At 59.1% G+C, this 13,491-nt stretch overlaps 5 protein-coding genes across 5 annotated transcripts; 3 read left to right on the top strand and 2 right to left on the bottom strand.

Annotated features, from left to right (window-relative positions):
• Positions 1-10: 10 nt before the first annotated feature.
• Positions 11-3,250, bottom strand: PUNSTDRAFT_72315 (alpha-glucosidase; the record flags this gene model as incomplete). Its single annotated transcript, XM_007386092.1, has 7 exons — positions 11-625; positions 681-1,066; positions 1,123-1,321; positions 1,381-1,482; positions 1,539-1,808; positions 1,865-2,493; positions 2,551-3,250. 7 exons carry the CDS (start codon positions 3,248-3,250, stop codon positions 11-13), a joined length of 2,901 nt encoding a protein of 966 aa, XP_007386154.1.
• Positions 3,251-3,432: 182 nt separating this feature from the next.
• PUNSTDRAFT_121801 (putative cyclase) lies at positions 3,433-4,178 on the top strand (the record flags this gene model as incomplete). The annotated part of the gene is made up of 2 exons (XM_007386091.1): positions 3,433-3,580; positions 3,646-4,178. The coding sequence occupies 2 exons, from the start codon at positions 3,433-3,435 to the stop codon at positions 4,176-4,178; spliced, it is 681 nt and encodes a 226-aa protein (XP_007386153.1).
• A 157-nt stretch (positions 4,179-4,335) lies between these two features.
• On the bottom strand, positions 4,336-6,553 carry PUNSTDRAFT_127351 (uncharacterized protein; the record flags this gene model as incomplete). The annotated part of the gene is made up of 2 exons (XM_007386090.1): positions 4,336-6,434; positions 6,497-6,553. 2 exons carry the CDS (start codon positions 6,551-6,553, stop codon positions 4,413-4,415), a joined length of 2,079 nt encoding a protein of 692 aa, XP_007386152.1. The 3' UTR covers positions 4,336-4,412.
• A 698-nt stretch (positions 6,554-7,251) lies between these two features.
• On the top strand, positions 7,252-8,151 carry PUNSTDRAFT_54084 (uncharacterized protein). Its single transcript, XM_007386089.1, has 2 exons — positions 7,252-7,363; positions 7,427-8,151. Exon 2 carries the CDS (start codon positions 7,509-7,511, stop codon positions 7,671-7,673), a length of 165 nt encoding a protein of 54 aa, XP_007386151.1. The 5' UTR covers positions 7,252-7,363; positions 7,427-7,508; the 3' UTR covers positions 7,674-8,151.
• A 396-nt stretch (positions 8,152-8,547) lies between these two features.
• PUNSTDRAFT_54080 (uncharacterized protein) lies at positions 8,548-12,879 on the top strand. The gene is made up of 9 exons (XM_007386088.1): positions 8,548-11,535; positions 11,599-11,691; positions 11,751-11,903; positions 11,968-12,060; positions 12,128-12,214; positions 12,278-12,383; positions 12,436-12,461; positions 12,526-12,575; positions 12,634-12,879. The coding sequence occupies exon 1, from the start codon at positions 8,702-8,704 to the stop codon at positions 10,895-10,897; it is 2,196 nt and encodes a 731-aa protein (XP_007386150.1). The 5' UTR covers positions 8,548-8,701; the 3' UTR covers positions 10,898-11,535; positions 11,599-11,691; positions 11,751-11,903; positions 11,968-12,060; positions 12,128-12,214; positions 12,278-12,383; positions 12,436-12,461; positions 12,526-12,575; positions 12,634-12,879.
• Positions 12,880-13,491: the final 612 nt, after the last annotated feature.

Below are 13,491 nucleotides of genomic sequence, written 5' to 3'. Positions count from 1 at the left end.
AGTGCATCTCTTACAGCGTGATCGTGACAGCCCAGTCGTTCGCGATAGGCACCCGCGGATCCTTGACGGTCAGCACGCTGGCCTGGCCTTCCTTCTTCTCAGTAGCCCCAACACCTGCCGTCCACTCCCAGTCAAGTTCTTGACCGCCCTCTAACTTGACGCTCTTGGGCTTGCACCCGAGCCCAAGGACGACAATCCTCTCGACGCGCACGTCCTCCACGCTCTGCGCATACGCGTTCTGCGGGTTCCATTGGACGAGTGCGACGCCATCCACAGTCTCATCCGGCCTTTTGTTCACCAGGTCGCGGCTCGAGATCCGCACCGTCTTCTTCTCCGTCACCGCGCTGAACTCGCGCCAGACGAGGTCGCCCTTCTCGTGGTTAAAGGACTCGCCGTCGTCGAGGTAGAGCTCGCCCTTCGCTGCGCCCTGTTTGGAGAGCGCGACGCGGAGGGTGAAGGGGTCGTACTTCATGAGCGGGGACGAGCGGCGTGGGCGCTCGCGCGTGGGGATGATGGATCCGCCGCGGATGAGGATGGGTGTCTGATGGAGCGCGGCGGGGACCGTGACCTCTTTGCCCTTGGCGGCGCCGCGGTACGTGTGGTAGGTCTTATAGTCGTAGTAAATCTGTCCGAGAGTGTCAGCTGCGTTGCGAGGCGTTGATTTTTGTATCAATATCTACCTGGTCCTCTGGAATGTACACGCTCTGCTCTGTGACACCCTTCTTGGTCACAGGTTTCACCAAGAGGCCCGAGCCACCGATCCAGTACTGCTCGTCGAGCTCGAAGCCGGCCTCGTCCTGGGGGAACTCGACGTAGTGCGGGCGCACCACGGGCATGCCCGTGACGCTCGCCTCGTGGAACGCGGTGTACCACACCGGCAGCATCTTGTACCGCAACCGGAGGAGGTCGCGGATGATGGATTTGTACGGTTCGTCGAGGAGGTATGGCTCGCGCCGCTTGGTATCGATGTGCGCGTGCGCACGGAAGAAGGGGTTCCAGACACCGACTTGGTACCACCGCACCAGCATCTCTGACTCGGGGTTGCCGAAAAACCCACCGACGTCAGCTGGAGGGCAACGCGGTGAGCCATAAATCTCAGAACGGCTTTGAAGGGGAACGTACAGCCGGCAAAGGTCATTCCCGCGATGTTGTTGGCGAGCACCATCTTGATGCCGACAGCCATGTGCTCCCAGGTCCCGAGGTTATCGCCGGTCCACATTGCGCCGAAGCGCTGCGAGCCCGCGTAGAAGGAGCGAGTGAGGACGAACGGCCTCTTAGGAGGGTTCGAACGGGCGATAAGGCCTTGCGCCGTCTGATTCGTCTGTGAGATGGACGTTGAAGTCAAGATCTGCACAATCATATTGCGTAGGGAGGCCGTACAAATAACATGCCGTTGATGTTGTGAAGGTCGCGGTGTTCCCATCCGCCGTAGTGAATGTTGTCGCGGGGCATGCTAATTTCAGGCCCGTTGAAGACGGACGGCTATACATCGATGAGGTCAGAGAATACAACCAAAGCAAAGCAATGGCGCCCATTACCTCGTTCATGTCGTTCCAAATAAAGATATCCTCCGTGCTCTGTTCCCAAACCCAGTCGTCTCCCGTCTTCTTGGTCTGGAAGAGCGATTTCCACCACGCCCAGCTGGCGGGGTGGAAGTAGTCGACCCATGAGCTGCTTCCGGGCCAGCACCAACCCTCGTACTCGCCCTGCCCGCTAGGCGGCTTGACAAGGATGTCAAGCTCTGACGCCTTCTTGTACACGGGGAAATCGTTGGCGCGCTTCAAGTGCGGATCAATGATGACCACCATCTGCAACAGAACGACGTTATTAGGATGATCTCGCGCACTCACGGTGGGGCACATACCTTGCGACCATACTGCGCAACGTCGTTGGTCATCTCGACGGGATCAGGGAACTCGCGTTCCTTCCATATGAAGTACTTGTGGTCCGGCGCGTACTCGATGTCAAGCCAGATCACGTCCAACGGCATATCCTCCTCGTCGAACCGCTTCTGCACGCCCCTCACATCGTCCGAGCTGACGTAGTTCCACCGGCACTGGTGGTAGCCGAGTGACCATTGCGCTGGCAGCGCAGTCGTGCCCGTCAATCCGGCGTATTGCTTGAACACGTCACGGGGCGTCGGGCCAGGCAAGATGAAGATGTCCAGAATGCCCGACTCGGAGATCCAGTGCGTATTCGTCGACTTCGGGGTCGGGTGCTCGATGTCGATCCAGGTTTCGGAGCCGATGGCGTTGAAGACGGCCACGGTCGAGTCAGCGGAGTGCGCGTGCATGACGGGGATGGAGCCGTAAAGAGAGGTGATGCTGTCCGCATTGTACTCGAAAACATCCGAGTTCCAGAGGCGGAAGGGGTCGTTGTATTTGGCCTCATCACCGGTGGTCGAGGGGAGAGCAAGGTTCGTGGCATGTTGCGGGATGCCGTAGACGACACCATGGTTCGGGAACTCGATGTCGATAGAGAGCGACTCGGGGCCTAGTCAGGTTGACAACTTAGCTCGTAGACTGCGTGATTAATGGCGCGTGCACATACCCTTGGGCTTCGAGTCGGTCCATGTGCTCCATTTCTCCTCCCAGTATCCGTCTTCCGAATCGCCCTCGAACCATGCCCGGGGGTTGGTCTTGATCACCTTCTGCGCACCCTCCTGCACTTCCTCTTCAGGTTTCTCCTCCTCCTTCTTCCTGAAGTGTTCCATATGCAGCAGCCCCCGTCCGTTCAGCACGACCTGCTCCTTGCCGTTCCGCAGTAGCGTCACCGTTAACGGTGCTAACGTCACCACGACCTCAAACTCGCCCTTCTCGCCGTACTTGGCACGCACGTCGCGCTTCCCAACCATCCACTTGACGCTCGGGCTGACCGTCGGCTCCGCAATGAGCGCCCAGCTCGCAGCCTCGTTATAGCGCTGCCGCAGGCCGTCGATCTCATCCATCCGGACGCGCACCACGCCGTCGTCGTGAATTCGCAGGTCGAGGCCGAATTTGATGTCCGGGTAGAGCTCCGACTTGACGGCGGCGGTGAACGACGCCTGGTCCGCGGCGAGCGCGACGGACGCGGCGTCGATTGAGTACGGCGAGTACCATCCCTCGGGGTCGTCGGCGGCGCGGTCTGCGAGTGCGCGTCCGCGGCGGCAGAAGGCGGCTTGGTTGCAGAGCTTGAAGTCCTGTTGCTTGAAGGCAAGCGCGGAGGAGGCCAGCAGCAGCAGCCAGACGCCGATCGAGCTCGGCGTCCGCATTTTGTGGCGTATATCCGTTCCGCTTCTAGCTGTCGCTAAGTAGAATATATTATGGGAGGCGACCGAAGGTCAGGGTGCGACGGAGTTGGAGGTAGGAGAGGAAGCCGTGGTACGTGGCGGGGCCAAGCTTGACTCTCACCCGTACCATCATCACCTCGGAATACATATCGGAGATATCTGCCATGACCAACGATTTCGTAGACCTGTCGCACAAGCTGAACGATTCCGTTCAAATATATCCAGGCGACCCCGCCTTCTGCTGCAAACAAGCCTGCACGGTGCCCAAAGACGGCTACAGCGTCCACGCGCTCTCCATGGGCTCCCATACCGGCACGCAACCCACCCTAGGGACTGATATCGTCTACCACGGGCTGCGATCTGACGGAAACGGGCAGGCACCCACGTTGACGCGCCGTCTCACTTTGTCCTCGACGGCGCGGCCATCGACGAACTGCCGCTATCGCTGTTCGTCGGCCCCGCTCTGGTCATCGACGTTTCAAAGGCGGGTACCCTTGCCCCAAAGGCCCGCATAACGTGGGATGACCTGCAGGCATACGAGGCGCGCATGCGGCCAGGCGTCGTCGTGCTCGTGCACACCGGCTGGGCGCGGCACTGGGGCTCTCCCGTCTACTTCGACCACCCGTTCCTAACGCGCGACGCGGCGCAGGGGATTATGCGCGCCGGTGTCAAGACAGTGGGCATCGACACCCTGAGCCCCGACGAGACACACACGGGGGACGTGCCTGCGGATGCTGATTGGGGCGTTCACGAGACGGTGCTTGGGGCTGAAGGCGTCATCGCCGAAAATCTGAAGGGCTTGGAGCAGCTTCTGGCAGGAGAGTGGACGGTACATGTGGCGCCGCTGAACTTGACCGGGGTAGACGGATCGCCTGTCAGGGCGTATGCGACGAGAAACTGGATAGCCTGAGTCAGGCTGTTTCTGATCGTTCACTGGTGCTAGTGTTCAGATTTCGTGGTCGGTGACGGTATATCAAATATATATGCGTATCGCATGGTCATTAAAGAACGTCTCAAAATGAAAACTGAGTAGAAGAGTGCGTGAGATATAACATGCAACAGTTAGAGTGGAAAGCGTCCAAGCGCATGTATGGCGTATGGTAATCATTACGTAGGGGTATATACGTCGTTGAGACTTTTATGCTCAATCTATCTTCACAATCGTCTCCTGATGCACCATGATCTTCGAGATAGGGTTCTCGTCCACAATGATATCGCCAAAGTCGTCATCGTCGTCGTCTACACCCTCCATCGCACGCGCGCGCTCGCGAAGCCGTTCCGCAACCGCTGCGTAGTCGACCGCCGAGTCGACCTCGAAGCAGCTCTCGGCGTCCGCGCCGACCGTCTCCCGCATCTCCGTCAGGATCCGCTCCAAGATGCTGATTCGCTTCACGTCCGCCCCACGACCAGCGCCAGCGCTGGGTTCTTCGTCGACCTCGTCGGCTGCATCCGTGAGGTCAGGCAGAAACGAGATGCCTGAGTCCGATGGGCTGCTGGTTGCGACGGGGTCGACCATTGGCACATTACCGGCATCGTCGTCGTGGACCAGCGTCTCTGCATCCTCCTTCGCATCGGCCAGAACCCCGTCCGCCTCCGGAGAGCCTGCCCACGCGAGGGCAGCGCGTATCGCGCTCGGGCTCGGGCTCCTAGGCACCGTCGGTTCAGCGAGGCCATCTACCGAGCTGCGCCCTTCCGCGCCGTCCTGAACATGCACGGAATCGCTCGATGCTGACGCCGACGCCAATGCCGACGTCGTGGCCGGGGAGGAACGCGATTGCGGATATATGATCACATCGTTCTCCGCGTCGTAGATGGGCACGGGCTTTCGCTTGATCTTTCTCTCCACTGCGGGCTGCGGTCGCGCATATATAGGAGCCGGGATCGGGTCAGGCACAGGGAGCTCCTGTTTCTCGGCCAAGGCGGCGCTAAGCACTTGAGGACTGGGGCAGGGGCTGTTTCGCGGACTATGGCACGGCCCGAGCGCGGCGAGCATGCCCTCAACGCGCGTGCGGTCCAGGTCCCGAGGCGGAGTCGGAAGCGGGCGCGGGCCCGAGAGGGACGGGGAGGGAGGAGACTTCGAATCCACCTCCTTGCTGATCGCTAGCATGGGCGATGGCGGCGCTTTGACGGGGCGGGGCATCTCGATGCTCCCTGGACCAAGGAACACGCCATGTTGGACGTTGGATGGGCCGCTGATAACCGGGCGGCCGCGCGAGCGCGAGCGCGTCTTGGACGGCGGGCGGGATGGCGTAAAGCAGCGGAAGATCGATCGGCTCGATCGCTCGCCCGTCGTAGGCGGCGGGGAGGGAGGCGGCACCGATTGGCAGGCTCGCACCCGGGCAGTCTCGTCTTGGCGCTGCTGCTCCATCGCGAGGAGTGCATCGACGCCGCTGGCGACGTGGCAGAACCCGGTCGGGGCGCGGATCTCGTCGATGGTCGTTGATCGCCACATCTTGGGCGGTGGGCGCGATAAGTCCATCGGGGGCAACGGCATCGACATCGACATCGGTGTTGTGACGGAGCGGTGAGGGGTCAAGGGCTCTGCGGACGTCTGGAGGATTGGGCTCCTGCGAATCTGTTCGGTGGGGACCGAGGCGCCACCGTCCCACGTCGGTGGTGGCTTCCTCCTCGGTGGCACCGGCATCGGCATTGTCGAGGAGCGCGTCGCAGTCGGAGGTTCGTGTATCGTCGAAAGTGTCGGGCTCTTGCGAGATGTCTCCAGTGAAGCAGGGACGGCGCCGTCCCACGTCGGCGGAGGCCTCCTCCTGGGTGGCACCGGCACCGGCCTTGTCAAACTTCGTGGGGTCCCTGGTTCGGCGAATGCCACTGGCGTCGGGCTGCCGGGCATAGGCATCTGCAGGTCGTAGAAGACCGGTAGCTCGAGCTCGGGACTATGCATAGCATCCCCGTTTTCCTTCTCATATACCTGCGAATGCCGATTCCTTGCTTTGCGGATCTGCTGCTTAGCGCGCCACGCTTGTTTGATTTGTTCGGCTTCCGAGGGTGGTTCGTCATCGGAGGAGCCTGTGAGTGTGGCCGAGGACGACAAAGACGGTTCGGGGCTCTTTCGCTCTGGCTCTCCTTCCTCAGACTCGACGAGGACAGGGAACGCGCCGTCGTTATCTGCACGCATACACTCGGCTACGCCCGCGGAGCGAGATCGAGTCTGTATCAACGAACGAGGGTCAGCGAGCTATACGCAAATGTGGCATACAAGGGTGCACGCACCCAGTCCTGGATGTTGGAGATACGCGGAGTGGGAGGAGCAGCATACATCCCGTGCATGTTTTGGTGCCTTGAGAACGGATAGAATGGCAGGTGGATGGATAGACCGAGTCCCTGAAAGGGAGTACTGTCGGGTTAGGGGGCAGCAAGTAGCATGCTTATATATTGCAGCACACAAAGACGATCAGCGTGGCGCAAGTGTGGTCGGTTGAGTCGCTAGGTGATGGTGGCCCTGTCCATGGCTAGGCAATTTCAGAGGTTCATCGTGGGCATGGCACATGCGTTCTTGCATGGTCTTTGTGGCTTTGTCGTCGTCTTTCATTACTAGTATTCTGTTCGATTCGCGGTAAGTATAGGCGATTGTCAGCGCACTATGCGAGACTTGCGCGCTATGATAGGCATTGCTCACCAGCAACAGCAACCTGTTTGCCGAGTCATGGGCCACAGACACCTTCTGTTCCCTAGAGCGTTGCAACTCGCAAGGCAACAACTGTAGACACGAGTCTTGCCATAACAGACAGCTCGGCTACGACTATTGCCGTGAAGTTCTGCAAAATCATCTCATTGACCAACGTAGTCCGTTACACCGTACGATACTGGGGCAACACATTATGACGGAATGTACGAACCACCGGCCCGGCTCCGGCCTCATCGTTACCGACAAGGGCAGCTCAACGCCGGAGACATGACCAAAGAGTCGAGCACTGAGATGTCCGAGGTTGGTGTACGCTCTGCTTTGGCACAGACCAGCCGAAGGAGGTTGTGTGGGCGATGGCCTGCAATTTGACTCGAGAGCGATGAAAGGCGGGAGGGGGGCGTGGGAGGGCTGGGTATACTCAAAGATCACGTGAAGCGTGGCAAATGGGATTACTGTATCGGGGTTGTGGCGTTTATTTAGACACGGAATGCAAGTTGCAATCGTGGCTCGCGTACGCTGCAAAGTAACGAAGATTAAGAACTTTCGGGGGATGTTCGATGTGCCGGATTCTCAGCGGTTAAACACCGGATGGAGTCTATGGAGCAAGGCGTTATCGCCTCCCGAGCGCCGTGCGACACGAGTCCGATAGTCGTCATCTCTCTATTTTCAAAAGCTCTGTGGGATCAGGGAACACTGACGTGGCACAAGGGTGTAGGGCTCATGTATCGGGATGATGCTTGCTCGGATTCAGATCCATCATAGAGCCCGAACTAGTACCATCAGCATGGGTAATGCTCGGTGGCGGCCGGACGTCCGAACGTCAGTAGATGAAACACTGACTCGCCCTTATGAGCAAAGTAGTTCGTCGCGAGGGGAACCTCAGGCCTGCGCTTCATCTCCTCCTCTTCAAGAGGTGGAACTCCCCCAACCACCCAGCGACACCTTTCCTATACGCCCAAACCACAATTCGTTATGATGAACGCGACGATGACCATGATACCCATGCCTGAGATGATCGACGTGGCGAGTGCATCCACGTTGCAGCCTCGCAGCATGATTCTGAGATCGGAGCAGACAAGTTACAGAAGTGCGCGCGCGGCACCGCCGCCCATCCCGCCTCGCGGCGGCGAGGTCACCTACGGAACGGTTTACGTAGCGCGGCGCCGGCCCGCAACACACGTATTCGTAGCCAGAAGGGTGCGTCTGTCGAGCATGTCGGGGAGGATCGTGCCGGTGCCCGACGGTATTGGGGTGCGTCCTCATTCATCCGTGGTTACGAGACGGCGTTGGGCATTAATCCCGAGCTGCGGTGTAGCTGACGCTGGCGCGAGTATGATGATGACCCCGACTGCACGGCGGTTGCCTTGAGCCTGTAGAGGAGGGCCAGTAGCTGACCAGATTGCAGATGTACCATGAGCTGATAAATCTGTGCAAATATTTTTTTGCCTTGAGTCAGGAGAGAGTTCGTTCAGGAGAGTCTCGGAGGTCTCGGATTTCAGACATAAAAGGAGTGCACGTGACCGCCATTGCTCTGTTCCCTGCCACCGTCGCCGCCGCAGCCCTCGCTCTGCTAGCTTCCGCCTTTGATGTCCCCTTCCCGAGCCTGAACCCCTCCTCATCGTCCTCAACAGCGAGCGCATGCACATTCTCCTCCCGCTCACTGCACCCTCCATCCTGCCCACACCCGCCACCCAGCCGCCCACCTCCGACGCTCGCCACTGCCACCACTTTCCGGGCCTCCTAGCTCTTAGGCTCCTTCTCTCCCCTACTATCTTATCCAACGCACGCATATGAGCACATCAGATCTACATCTGGATGCTCTCGATAATGATTTATGGAAGGAGTGGGAGCTCGTGGCACCCAACACTTGGTGGCGCACGCTCCCCGAGCTTGCGCACTGGGGCTTCCCCGGCACCCCGTACGAGCGCGCGTCGGCCACGTTCATCGCGCAAGCCGCCAAGCCGCCTCACCGACGTGAAGAGCTGCTTTGCTGGTGTGGACATGGACAAGCGTCGCCCGAAGGCCTGCCACCTCCGCCGGATGTCACGGAGGCCGAAATTTGCCTGAAAGAGGGACTGCCGGGCACCCGGTCCGTGGAGAGCGCGGTGCAGCTGTACGAAGAGCGCGTCGGGATTGTGGGTAGGGCGGAGGATCCGGAGTCGCAGCAAACGTCGTCGTCGTCCGCGAGCTCCGCGCCCGCGCTGCACCTAGACGACGCACCGAAGTCCGTCGATCTCGATCCTTCCTCTTCGTGCTGGCGAGCGCAGGTCGAAGCGCTCTTCGACGGCATAGCAGCAGACCGTGAGCGTGAGCATCAGCGCCGCTTCTCGTTGAGTCACCATCCCTCAACTTCACCCTTTATAGCTCCGAGCACCAGCACCAGCCGTATCACCCTCACCGACCTCTTCAGCCCTCATCCTCGCGACGCCTCCACGCCACGCCCACAACGCATACGGTCATACGCCCGTGTCGTCTCCCCCGAGCTCCCTCGCCGCAAGCCAAGCGGCAGTAGCTCTCCCTCGTCCTCCCCTTCTCCCGGCTCGATCTTCTCTCCCACTGCTCTCGATCTCTCACCGGCGACAACGACGACTTCGCTTTTTGGCTCGGACGACGTATCCTCCCGCACGAGCGCGTTCAGCGCCTCACGCTCGCCGTCACCCAAGCCCAAGTCTCTTAGCCCACTCCCATCGCGACCGGCCTCACCAGCGCCGACGCCCGTCACGCCCTCCATCAAGACCCGTCTCCGCCGCGACGCAGAGGGATTTTACGCCCCTGCCTCTCGTTCGCCGTCCGTGCGCAACGCCTCGCTCACGCGGCGCAGCAAATCCCGCGGACGCGGCGGTCGTGCAACGACGCGTGATATGGTGGAGTCGATGCAGCGGGAGCGTGCGCGTCAGAGTGAGCTCGAGGCGCTCTCGCGCAAGCTGGACCGCTTCCCGGATCTGAGCATGGTCCTGCTTGACCCAGACCGCCTGTCGACAACAACGGCCCACAGAGAGGACAACGCTGCGGAGAACGAGGGAGACAAGGACGCAGAGAACACCGAGAAGACACAGACTAAGGCTAAGGGAAAGGCGAAGGAGGAGGGCGGTCAGGACGGGGAGTACAGGAGCTGGCGCGAGCTTTCGGCGAACATGAAGGACGTATTTGGCGATGCGATGCCTGGTCCAGGATTCGATGACGATGGGGACGAGCTCGAGGGAGACGAGGCGAAGGCGCACCACATGACAACGCAAGAGCTTGTGTCGTCGCTGTTCCAGACGCCGCGCAGTTCGACTATGCCTCTTCCGCCGATGGACGATACCAGCCCGAGCAGCGTGTCCTCTCGTCCGCGCGGCATGTCGATTCAGAGCGCCGCGTGCCCGCTAGCGTCATCGCGCGGCCCTCGTCGCCTCCCGGATCTGCAACAGGCGTCGAGCTCAACGTCAACCGCGCGCGGTGAGGGATGGATCGAAGGCCCACGAGAGGGTTGGCTGCTCGAGACCCAAGCCCGCCCTCACCAGCCATCCGGTGCCCGCACGCACACTCCCCAGCCCACCGCCAACCCCTGCATGCCGCATCACCTTCCACAGCCGTCGCACGCGGTCGGACCGCGACACCATCGTGCCAAAAGCAGCGGGGGCGGCTCCGTACTCAGCGGGCGCGTGCCGCTCAGCACGAAGACGCCCGTGCAGGCGGTCCCGACCCTGCCCCTCCCTCTGCCCGGGATGGCGTATCAATCTTCGCCGCCGGCACCATTCACCCCCGGACCTCAGTACGGATACATGCCCCCGCCACGATACCCCTATCCGCCGCCGCAACAACCTCACTTGGGGTATCAGATGCCGCCTCCGCCTCCTCCGGGGTATCCGGTGATGTATCAGTACGCGCCGACAGGCATTATCGCGATACCGGTTGGGCCGCATGGGGGGCCATCGCCAATGATGGCTATACCGGTACCAGTACCGCCCATTACCGGGGCCACTGGTATCCGACATGCGTCGTGATATCTCCGCTCCTTTGCTCGTTCATGACTGTCTCTTGCTCCGGCTGCTTTCTCTGATCCTCTTCTCTTTCGTAGCGACGTAGTCTTTTCTTGCTCCTCATCAAACAATAAGCTCATAGCATCATCAATCATGACGTCTCTCTCTGTCGCTTTCCCTTTGGCATACTAAAAACGTCACATACACATGCGTTCTTACTCTCTCGACCCTCTGCTGTTGTAGCCTCCCCTCTCTCTCCCTCGTCTCTCCTCTCTTCGTCTTCGCTCTCTTTCCGACGTAATTATTGGTTCGTTCCCTTGCGAAGTATCGTCTCTTCCTCGATTGGTTCTGGGGCACTCGTCCCGGTGAAATTGCGTGCATAACTCTTTTCCGTGGCTGCTCATTGGACGCTGGCGATGCCACGTTACATACATATTTTTCAATACATACATAGCCCGCCAGTCCCACTGCAAATGAAACGTATGTTCGAAACTGTCGGGTTGCGTACGTGTCGTGTATTGTACAACGTTTGATCAGGAGTGCGTACTTACGCGACGTGGTATAAGGATTGGTCCTCAGAGAGGATGTCGATCGGTTCGACACCCAGAACTAAAAGGCCGAGTTTAGGCTGCGGCGAGCAGGTTGCCGACCAGACTGTTGTTCTGTGCGCGGTATGGTGTGTCAGTCTCTTGAGTCATGGCTACAACAGTTGACAAAATCCTCACATTAGCGTCACCCAGCTGGACGAGAACGAAGACGTTTCCGATGGTAACGTTCTTGATTGTTACGTCTCCGAGGGTGACGTTGATGTTACCAACCTACGTGTAGCGTAATGAGTACATAAACACGCTCACGCGTTGCAGTAGAGAAAACATACGGAGACGGAGATGTTGCCGACGCTGACTCCGACGTCTCCCGTACCGACGGAGACGCTCCCACCCGACACCGTCGGTGCGGGTAGCGAGACAGACGGGACGCTCGCGGAGGGCGTGATGGTCGTCACGGGGGAGGTATCAGAAGGAGGTGTCGCCTACGGGTATTGAACCCTGTCAGTCGATACTTCACTGAAACAAACGGCAAGGACGGCGACTTGCCTAGCGTTTGTACTCCACACCGGCTGCAGCGTCGCCAAAGTGGCGTTTACGCGCCGTTGCGGTTCCGGTTGCGGCCGAGTCAGAAGCAGTTTGCTATGGTAAAAGATGACGAATAACTATGCGGGGGTTTGGAACGCGATACGGGTGTAATGGCACTTACGCCTGGGGTCACTGTAGTGTCTGTTCCCGCTGCGCTCGTGCTCGTGGTAGATCCGGACGAAGAGCTTGCGATGGATGAAGCGGTGCTCTGTGTGTATCACATCAACTCGGACTGCCGCGTATGAGCTCGTATATATGAGGCTCAATTCACCGAAATAGGTGTCGTGACGGTTCCAGCTCCGGAGAAGGCCACCGATACGATCAGGGAGATATTCCCTATGACAAAATTCTCAACGTTGATGTTCCCGGCTTGGACACTAACGGGTAGCTCAGACAACGCACGGCCAATATGCAGCTGGGAGTACCCACGTAACATTTCCGATTGATACGTTCACCTGCGAGAGGAGGGTACGACCAAGTCAGTAGACTACCAACGTACTGCTTACAACACGGGCTTACATTGCCTACTCCAGCCTTGATGGGCCGATACCCGCTGTAACATTTGGTGTCTAGGAAAGCGGCTACTTCAGCTCTAGCCACGACCTTCATTGTCGATATCTGACTAACCGATATAACGGGATCATCCCGCCTACGAAGCTGCCACTCGGATGATGGATGTAAATCTTTGTCGTCTTCTGGTGCCGCGTCTCGCTTGCACATGTTCTGATCCTCGCTGACGAAAAGACGGCGGAGCTGGAAGGATTGCACCAGAGTCGAGACTACCAAGAGAGGGAACAGTTGTCTAGAAATTGAGGGCACAAGCATCTCGTTGTCGTAGAGGACGGTATGCTAGCGGGAGAGATTCTGAACACGAAATTGGCCACATAACCTACGCCATTCCGAGGCGAGCAGTTCAGGAACGCGCTCCTGCGCCAGGATACTGCTGCAGTCCAGGGTAGCAACGGATAAGCCAAGGAAGTCTGATTCCCATGGTGTAACTGAATGGCGTGTACTGTAGTTTTACGACCTTAGGTTCCCCTGGCAGCCCGAACTGAACCTAATTTCCCGTGTGGTCCCCTGTCCCCCGCCTGAACTGATCGTGAGAATATAATTTCTTACTGTGTGAATAATCTTAACTGACTCTGGTCAGTTTGCGAACTTCCCACGGCCCCGAACTTGCAGCTGTCCCCTGTCCCCCGGGAGCGGACCGAACCTAAGGTCGTAAAACTACAGTATTTCATGGCTTTTTATGAGCCGAGCGAAGTACGATGACGCCAGCGGGGTGGTCTGGGATACGACCGTTGTACTTATGGGCTCCCGACGAGCGCATCTTTGATCGAGTACCATAGCGTATGGGATTTTTTCCCCCAGGAGTTGTGTGATGTACGTGATGTACGCTCGATGAGGAGCGTTACGGTTCAAGGTCAAGCATCGTGAGAAGCTCATCCAAGCGCCTCATATATGCGCTCATGTTTCTTCGGCAGG

Source organism: Punctularia strigosozonata (genome assembly GCF_000264995.1).
Source record: "Punctularia strigosozonata HHB-11173 SS5 unplaced genomic scaffold PUNSTscaffold_10, whole genome shotgun sequence".
NCBI lineage: Eukaryota > Fungi > Basidiomycota > Agaricomycetes > Corticiales > Punctulariaceae > Punctularia > Punctularia strigosozonata.
Note: the sequence above shows the minus strand (reverse complement) of the source record. Positions and strands in the feature narration are given on the sequence as shown.

Bases quoted from the DNA above. Each gene is read 5' to 3' on its own strand.
- PUNSTDRAFT_54080 (XM_007386088.1), top strand. From the start codon at position 8,702: ATGAGCACATCAGATCTACATCTGGATGCTCTCGATAATGATTTATGG.
- PUNSTDRAFT_54084 (XM_007386089.1), top strand. From the start codon at position 7,509: ATGGAGCAAGGCGTTATCGCCTCCCGAGCGCCGTGCGACACGAGTCCG.